General features: G+C 44.8%; 1 protein-coding gene across 1 annotated transcript in view; it reads left to right on the forward strand.

Moving 5' to 3' along the window:
* Positions 1 to 8,716, forward strand: part of LOC129148056 (P2X purinoceptor 7-like) — a 41,399-nt gene extending 32,683 nt beyond the window's left edge. The window contains exons 9-13 of the mRNA XM_054712350.1: positions 935 to 1,025; positions 2,975 to 3,040; positions 3,128 to 3,277; positions 5,528 to 5,629; positions 8,219 to 8,716. Of these exons, the coding sequence (XP_054568325.1) occupies positions 935 to 1,025; positions 2,975 to 3,040; positions 3,128 to 3,277; positions 5,528 to 5,629; positions 8,219 to 8,716 (907 nt within the window). The remainder of the gene's footprint in view (positions 1 to 934; positions 1,026 to 2,974; positions 3,041 to 3,127; positions 3,278 to 5,527; positions 5,630 to 8,218) is intronic.
* The last annotated feature ends 397 nt before the right edge of the window (positions 8,717 to 9,113 follow it).

The raw sequence follows: 9,113 nt of genomic DNA on the forward strand, positions 1-9,113 counted from the left end.
TAATTAGCTATTACTCTTTTATTAGTGTAGATTTCCAAAAAGGAGGGGGCATGCTATGCCACAGATGGCCACAAGGGGGAGCACCAAGTTAGGTCAAGAGGGAACAGGGAGGGGAAAGTACTGCCCAGGGCCTTTATTATGTTTGTCCTGGGAAAGGCAAGGCAGGGCTGGGAAACAGCTTAGAATTGACTAGTCTGAGAAATGTGGGCTCTAGGGCCCAGGGGTGGTCTCTGGTTGTCTGGTACTTGGCCCTGGGTGATGGAAGGCAGCAAAAATACTGGGTGAATGTGTGAGAATTAGGTCAAAAAAGGTAGTGGGGGATATGAAGTCGGGATTGGTTGAAGAGTTTCCAACATGGTTTTCATGCACTTGTAAAAGCTGGACTGCAGGGGAGATGTAAACAACTTCAGCTGTTAGTTTGGCCCTGTGATAACGCTGCCAAATAGACACCTACAGAATCTCAGACAAGAGGGTTAGAACAGATTGCTGAGGTACCTGTCCCCAACCCAGTGATCAGTATCTAAGATTCACCTCCAACACTTTGTTCTAGAAAACCTATTTTTCCCTCTTAAGGAATAATCAGATAGCTTTAAGGTTTGTGTGTTTTTGTTTTAATATCTCTGCTTTTTGCTTATCCTATGTTGTTGGTTAAAAGTTGTTCCTTTTCATCTTAAACAAAATTAGCAGACTTGTCACCACTCTGTGATACCAGGGGTAGTGGAAGCAGAGGAGGTGACGTGGGGAAGCGGCGCTTCAGTTCCAGGTGGTCAGAGAGAGTGATTCGTGGGTTTGGATTGTGTTCCCTTTGCCAACCACCACGAAGCTAGAAGATGGATAGGGAAGACTAGACCAGCTATTGTTTTGGTTTTTGTTTTCATAGAATACCAGCACTTTCAGATAGATCTTTATAAGTGGGATCCTTTTCCTCCTACAGATACGCCAAGTACTATCAGGAAAACAATGTTGAAAAACGAACTCTGATAAAAGTCTTTGGGATCCGTTTTGACATCCTGGTTTTTGGCCACGTAAGTATCTGCCCCAGCCACTGGCACTTGTATTCCAATGACCATGTTCTAATGATCGCTGCAGTGCCCCAAGAGATGAATGTTTTGATGGTAGTCATTAGCTGGCACAGTGCATCTCACATGTGGGATAAGAGAGGGGGAAGAAATGTCTTTGGGGTCCTATCCATGAATAGTCATCTGTTGAGTACAAGAGGGAGATAGGGAGAAAAATACATAAAATATGTAATATTCAACTTTAAAAGTTTTCTGATGCTTAAAAAAAGAGGAGAAAGAGATCCTTCTGCAAAGTACAGTAGATAGTATAGAATCTAACAACTTAAATTGGCTTAGAAAAAAAAAGGCTTCTTTAAAAAAGTTTGTTTGGGTTTGTTTGTTTTTTTGTGTTTGTTTGTTGTTGTTTTTTTAGTTCACATAAAATAAAGGTCCAGGAGCCATTACAGGCTTTAGGCATGGCTGCATCCAGATGCTCAAACATCATCATCAAGAATCTGTCTCCCGCCAAAACCGGTTTGGCTCAGTGGGTAGAGCGTCGGCCTGCGGACTCGAGGGTCCCAGGTTCGATTCCGGTCAAGGGCATGTACCTTGGTTGCGGGCACATCCCCAGTAGGGGTGTGCAAGAGGCAGCTGATCGATGTTTCTCTCTCATCGATGTTTCTAACTCTCTATCCCTCTCTCTTCCTCTCTGTCAAAAATCAATAAAAATTTTTTAAAAAAAGAATCTGCCTCCCTCCATCGCTTACATCTGTCCCCCTCTGTTTTAGCATCACACCTTGCTGTCACCTCTGTGTGGTGCTGTCAAGCAGCTCCTTATACCTCACCAGTTTAGCCACCTCAACTAATCACTCTGACTAGAGTCACGCCATATTCTCAATGGCTGGTGTTGGACCAGCTCTGAGCCAGCCCCTTCCCCAAGGCTACATGGAGCAAGTGTTAGTACACAGACCAGGGAAAGGCCCTGAGAGGTAGAGTAATGGGCAGTCCACTCCTGTCTGGTAAAAGAGTTTATTAAGGGAAACTTACATATAAAGACTATCTTGGTCAGCTGCAAAATAAAATGGCCCTCATAGCCACTTAGCTATAGAGGGCAAAAAGGAACAGTCACTGGTACTAATACATGAATGCTGCCAGCTACCAGGGAAATTACTTTACATGCTTGATGAGGTCAGGATGCCAGCCCGTTCCAGGAACCAGCAGGTAGCAGGAGGCACGGAGGGGTGCTGATTTACGGCAGAATGAACGTACACTGTGGTCAGTCTCTAAAGGAGGGGGTCTGGGGTAAGCAATCTGTTCTAGCCAGTGTCCAGCTCGCAGATCAGACAGCAAGCACATCATGGAATTGTCCCTCCTCTACACCGAGAATGGACAGAGATAGTTCTCCACAGGAAAACTGGGGTGCTGTCTCCAGAAGAAGAAAGGTAGGGATGCTGGGCATGTAAAACTCAACAGATGCCCACAATACTTTGTCCGATAGCATACTGTTTATGCAGCATGGTGCTAAGAAGCACGAGAATCAATCAGATGTAGCTGAGAGAGGAGAAGGCCATGGAAAATAAGAACCACCAGGACACCTAAGGGAGGACCTTGTGCGGACATTCCTTCCCTTTGATTCCAAAGCAAATTCAAACCTCTTTGAGGTAAAGCTTTTCTGAAACCCTCACCTTGTATGAAAACACAACCTTCACTGGTTCTCCTCTCAGTGTGTGGGTTCCAGCGCTTCTTTGTTTAAAACATTCATGTTTTCAAGCACATCTTGGAAGACAGAAACAGGATGAATGAGAGTCTGTTCTCAGTCTCTGAGTCCCTGTCGCCGTGAACACCTTGGATGCGTTTATCAGAACCACAGAGGCAGACACCCCCCACTCCCCTCTGCTGGAACGAACACTGACATGTTAGAGAAAAGAGCACTGCACTGAATTTCAGCCACGTAACCTTTCCCGCTCTGCTTGCAGGGAGGAAAATTTGACTTTATCACAGTGATGGTGCACATCGGCTCAAACCTCTCCTACTTTGGTTTGGTAAGGCTTTCTCTTTCCCATGCTGCATGAAAATGCTTTGGCAAAAAGAAGTTACACTAACACGGCATTTGTTGGTGTTCTTCTCAGGTCACTCTGATCATTGACCTTCTCATCAACACTTACTCGAGTACATGGTGTCAATCCCATGTTTATCCCTATTGCAAATGCTGTGAATGCTGCGCCGTCAATGAGTATTACTACAAGAAGAAGTGCGAGACTGTTGTGGAGCCAAAGTCGGTAAGTCTCACTGTGTCTACAGACGCCAAAACGCTGGGGTGTCCGTTAGCTCACTGAGAAATGTGCAAAACTAAGGCCAGATCCACAGGTGTGATCCTAGGGTGGACAAGCCTCTGGACGCCACCCCACTCCACCATTTCTCGGATGAAGCCTTTTGTCTTAGGGAAGGATAGAAACAAAGAGAGGCAAGACGGAGGGAGAATAAATTTTACATTCTGGGACTTGTCCATTTTATCAGACTTATTAAATGGGTACAGCCAAAAACAATCGTGTAATGACTTCGGGGAACAATCTGGCAGTGTATAACAACATTCAAATGGGACATACTGCACAGCCTGGCATTTCCACTTCTCCACACTTGCCCTAAACACATTTACATGAGCACCCAGGGAGCATAGTGTAAGGTGTCCGCTGCAGCATGAGTCACTGAAGAAAGAGCTTCTATCCAAATGTACAATCTGTGAACAGTGCATGAAACTAGGTTAAATCCATAACAAGGAATGCCGGGCACCCGTTTAAAAGAATGAGGTAGATAAAAATAACAGCCACACTTATATAGCACTTTATATATATTAACTCACTGAGTCTGCACAACAACCTTATAGATAGATGACACTATTATCCCATTCTACAGATGAGGAAATTGAGGCACAGGAGGGTTACATAATTTGCCCAGACATACAGTTAGTAGGAGGTAGAGCTGAAATTCCAAGTTAGGCAAGCTAGTTACAGAACCACTATGTTTTAGGTACTTTCAAATATCCAAGACATTTTGTTGAGAGGTAAAAAGCAAACTACAGAACAATACATATGGTATGATATAGGTTAAAAAACTACATACATAAACTATTCTATGTATTTTAGACATGTACAGATATGCACAAACACATATATTCTATATATTTTGTATATTTTATATAGTTCTACATGTATTATACACACACACCTCTATATATGGGGGGTTATATATAAAAATACAAAAAGGCATTGGACATACAAAAAGGGATAACCATTCCTTTTGGAAAGAAGCCTGGGATGGGGGACTAGTCAAAGGGAACTTTAGCTCATCTGTATTGTTTTGGTTGTTTAATTTGGACTTTACTCTACACTTTGTTTGTATGATTTCCTCCCAACCAATAAGAAATTTCTGGAAATTTAAAACATCAGAGGGTTTCTTTGTCTTTCCCTCATCCAACGACACCCCAGTACTATTCCGGCAGCTGAATGCTCAATTCACTGTCCATTGTACATGCATATACAATTTGAAATAAAAATTCATCATTATAATTAAAAGTAATCACTATTGCCCAGCTGGCGTGACTCTGTGGTTGAGCATTGACCTATGAACCAGGAGGTGATGGTTCGATTCCTGGTCAGGGCACATGCCCAAGTTGCAAGCTCGATCCCCAGTGTGGGGCATACAGGAGGCAGCCGATCGATGATTCTCTTTCATCATTGATGTTTCTATCTCTCTCTCCTTCTCTCTTCCTCTCTGAAATCAATTTTATAAATATACTAGAGGCCCGGGGCACAAAATTCGTGCATGGGTAGGGTCCCTAGGTCTGGCCAGGAATCATGGCTATCTCTGGGGCGACTGTCAGGGTGATCGGGGGGCCCCTGCTGGCACCTGCCTTGGCCAGCCTGGCACTGCCCACTTGCCACCCCCCCACACACCAGTCACCTCCCTCTATGGGGTGGCAGGTGGGGCAATCAGGGGGGGCCCCCACTGGACAGGGGAAGCTCCTGCATTGAGTGTCTGCCCCCTGGCGGTCAGTGCGTATCATAGTGACGGCTGATTTGCCGTTTGGTTGATTTGCATATTAGGCTTTTATTACATAGGATAGGATATAGATATAATCACTAATGGCCCAAGATGGAATGAAACTTAATGGAAATATAAATAATATAAATTGCAACAGTATAATTTTCTGAAGATAGTCAATCTAGAGTAGCCTAAATTGAGGAAACATAACAAAGAAATTTTACATCGTGCTTGGGGGCCTATAAACATTAGGCAGTAAGTTGTGGACACTCTAAGTCCACAAATTAAGGTGTATGGGGTTCCAGTTTGGATTCACCTTTAGACTCAGAAATCATTCATTCTTGGTTAGCAAAAGGTTTTGGTTAACTTGTTTAAGAGTTTGTCTTTTGCTAAATGGGAATAATATTTGCTTTAGATATGTCCAGGTTTGCAGTTCTTAATAACTCTATACGAAAAAAGAAGTAAATTTTTTAACCTTCTTTCCCTAGACATTAAAATATGTGTCCTTTGTGGATGAATTCCATATTAGGATGGTGGACAAGCAGCTACTTGGGAGAAGTCTGCAAGATGTCAAAGGCAAAGAAATCCCAGTAAGTTAAAACATTTAGTCTTCTCTCTCTTTTTTTTCTTTTAAAGAAAACTTACTATCCTCTCTAATAAAACAGTAATAGACAAATTAACCATCACTCCGCTACATAAGCCACGCCCACCAGCCAAGCCACGCCCACCAGCCAAGCCACGCCCACCAGCCAATCAGGGCGAGTATGCAAATTAACACCAACCACGATGGCTACCAGAAGGGAGGCTTGGGTTTCCCCGGCAACAGAGGAAACCAAGCTTTCCACACACTCTGGTGGGTCCAGGCCTCCACTCAAAGATACAAAGTTTCAATTATAGAAGGTAAACAAATCCAAACAGAAATGGTGGCAGCCACATATCGAGCAGGAGGCTTGGCTCCTCTCCAGGCTACAAAGTTCCAATTGTAGCAGGTAAATAAATTCCAGATACCAGGGCCTCCGCTTGGGTCGCCAGGGGCATGGCTGGCCTGCAAACCACCACAGGCCCCTCGCCCAGGCCTCTTCATGCCCCAAGGGAACCCTACCCTGATCCAGGACACCCTTCAGGGCAAACCAGCTGGTCCCCACCCATGCACCAGGCCTCTATCTTATCTAATAAAAGAGTAATATGCAGACTGACCATCACTCCAACACACAAGATCAAGATAGCTGCCCCTATGTGGTCAAAGATCCTGCCCCCATGTGGACACAAGATGGCCACCACAAGATGGCCAGCAGGGGAGGGCAGTTAAGAGGGACCAGGTCTGCAAGGGAAGGCAGTTGAGAGGGACCAGGCCTGCAAGGGAGGGAAGTTGGAGGCGATCAACCCTGCAGAGGAGGGCAGTTAGGGGTGACCAGGCTGGCAGGGGAGCAGGCTGGCAGAGGAGGGAAGTTGGGGGCAAACAGGCTGGCAGGGGAGCAGTTAGACATCAATCAGGCTGGCATGGGAGTGGTAGGGGGTGATCAGGCTGGCAGGCAGAAGCGGTTAGGGGAAATCAGGAAGGCAGGCAGGCGAGCAGTTGGGAGCCAGCAGTCCTGGATTGTGAGAGGGATGTCCGGTGGGACTGGGCCTAAACGGGCAGTCGGATATCCCTCGAGGGGTCCCAGATTGGAGAGGGTGCAAGCTGGGCTGAGGGACACCCCCCCGCCCCCGTGCACGAATTTCATGCACCGGGCCTCTAGTTAAATATAAACACATCTAGAAATTTGTACAGATCATACTTGATGAATTTTAACAAAGTAAACACATGCAACCAGCACCCAGATGAAAAAAGTGAATATCACTCGCAGAAGTCCTGTTGATGTCTCTACTCTATCACTACCCTCCTCCAAAGCCATCGTCTTATTCCAACGGTTAGTTTTACCTCTTCTAGAATTAAAAAATATTGTTTTTATTTTTCAATTACAGTTGAAATTCAATATTATATTAGTTTCAGGTGGTTACCTCCTCCAGAATTTTATAAAATTTGAATCCTATAGCATATATTCTATTGAGCACCTGGCTTCTTTTACTCAACATTATTTTTATGAGAGTCACCCATGACGTTGCATATAGCAATAGTTCATTCTCATTGTTGTATAATTTCTATTTTATAAACATCCAGTTTATTTACCCTCTCATGTTGACGGATAAATTTGAGAGTTTTCCTTTTGGGTTCTTGCCAATGATGCTGCCATGGTAAACATATGGCACCTAAACATAGGGCATACATTCAGCTTTAGGAGTTACTACCAAACACTTCTCTAAGTGGGTGTTCTAATTCACACTCTCCTCGGCAGTTCAGGCTGTTGGACATCTTCACTAATGTATTAGTTTTCTATGACTGCTGTAATAAATTACCACAAACTAAGTAGCTTAAAAAACAACAGAAATGGCCTGTCTTGAATTTCTGGAGGCTAAAATGTCTGCAACCAGGGTGTGCTGCTGTGAACATTCATATACGAGAACTTATTCACTTTTAAGGTACTTGACTCAGACTTTCTTTGTCTGGTGAATGAAGGTATATGTCACAAAGAGTAGACATTTATAAATGATGGCAATTATGACAATTTCTCTTAGAGCACAACGAAGGGATTCGCCAGTAGAGGGAGCCTGGTAGGAAAGGAGAGGAGCTCAGTCAACAAATACTTACTGACTACTGTGTGCTGGGTACTGGCCTAGGCATTGGGGATATGACAATAAACAAAACAGACAGGGACCCCGCTTTCATGCAGAAGAATCATGAAGTAAACATATCAATTAAAAAGACCCTTTCAGATGGCAACAAGTACTAGGAAGGATGGAGAATCTCATGGTGCAATAAGAGAATGAGCTGGGAGAGGCATTACCTAGATTAGGTGGTGAGCTCTTTTGGAGAGGTGATATCTGCACTGAGGCCTGGCTATTCTGAATTTCACTTTCTAAATCTGTGCAGTGGATATAAGGACACATAACTCATGGGATTCTTCGAAGGCTTAAATGAGGCCGTGCTCGTAAAAGACTATCACAGTCCTGACACATACGTTTAACACACGGTATTGATGTAATATTAAATGTGATTTTGTGAGTTAATAAAAAAGTTAAAGAACCTAGAACTGTAGGGGTTGTCATTGCTGATAGGTTTGGAAACTTGACTTTTCCAGAGACCCTTAATGGACTTCACGGACTTGTCCAGGCTGCCCCTGTCTCTCCAAGACCCACCCCCCATTCCTGGGCAATCAGAGGAGATCCAGCTGCTTAGTAAAGAGGCAACACCCAGATCCAGCAGCAGCCCGAGCTGGTGCCAGTGCGGAAATTGCCTCCCATCCCAACTCCCCGAGAGTCACCAATGCCTGGAGGAGCTGTGCTGTCGGAAAAAGCCAGGTGCCTGCATCACGACCTCAGAGCCATTCAGGAGGCTCATCCTGTCCAGACGTGCCCTGCAGTTCCTCCTGCTCTACCAGGAGCCCTTGCTGGAGCTGGATGCGGATGCCACCAACAACCAGCTGCGGCACTGCGCCTACAGGTGCTATGCCACCTGGCGCTTCGGCTCCAAGGACCTGGCTGACTTTGCCATCCTGCCCAGCTGTTGCCGCTGGAGAATCCGGAAAGAGTTTCCCAAGAGTGAAGGCCAGTACAGTGGCTTCAAGAGTCCTTACTGATGGAACAGAGCAGTCATAGGCACATTACTTCTGCTTGCATCCCGAGCTTCAGCAGCCAAGATCTGTGGCCAGATTTCCTCCGCTGCCACTCTGCATGTGTCAGAGAGCAGAGAGACCTGGGTAAACAAACAAACCAGCCAGAATCCCTCAACATGAACTGAGAGTCGAGAGATTCAGACGTCTGTCTCAATTCTGCCCCTGGGAATCTGTGTGATCTAAGGCCTTTAACCTCTGTACCTCAGTTGCCTTATGATTCAACCTACAGAGATATTGGGAGGAAAAATTGAGACAATGTATAAAAACATTCTTGTTAATGCACAGAGAGCTATATGAATACAAAGCAACTCATTATGAGGTCAGACTAGGATAATGTCCAACTATAAAAAAACTCTTTGAG

Source organism: Eptesicus fuscus, chromosome 23, assembly GCF_027574615.1.
Source record: "Eptesicus fuscus isolate TK198812 chromosome 23, DD_ASM_mEF_20220401, whole genome shotgun sequence".
Taxonomy (NCBI): Eukaryota; Metazoa; Chordata; class Mammalia; order Chiroptera; family Vespertilionidae; genus Eptesicus; species Eptesicus fuscus.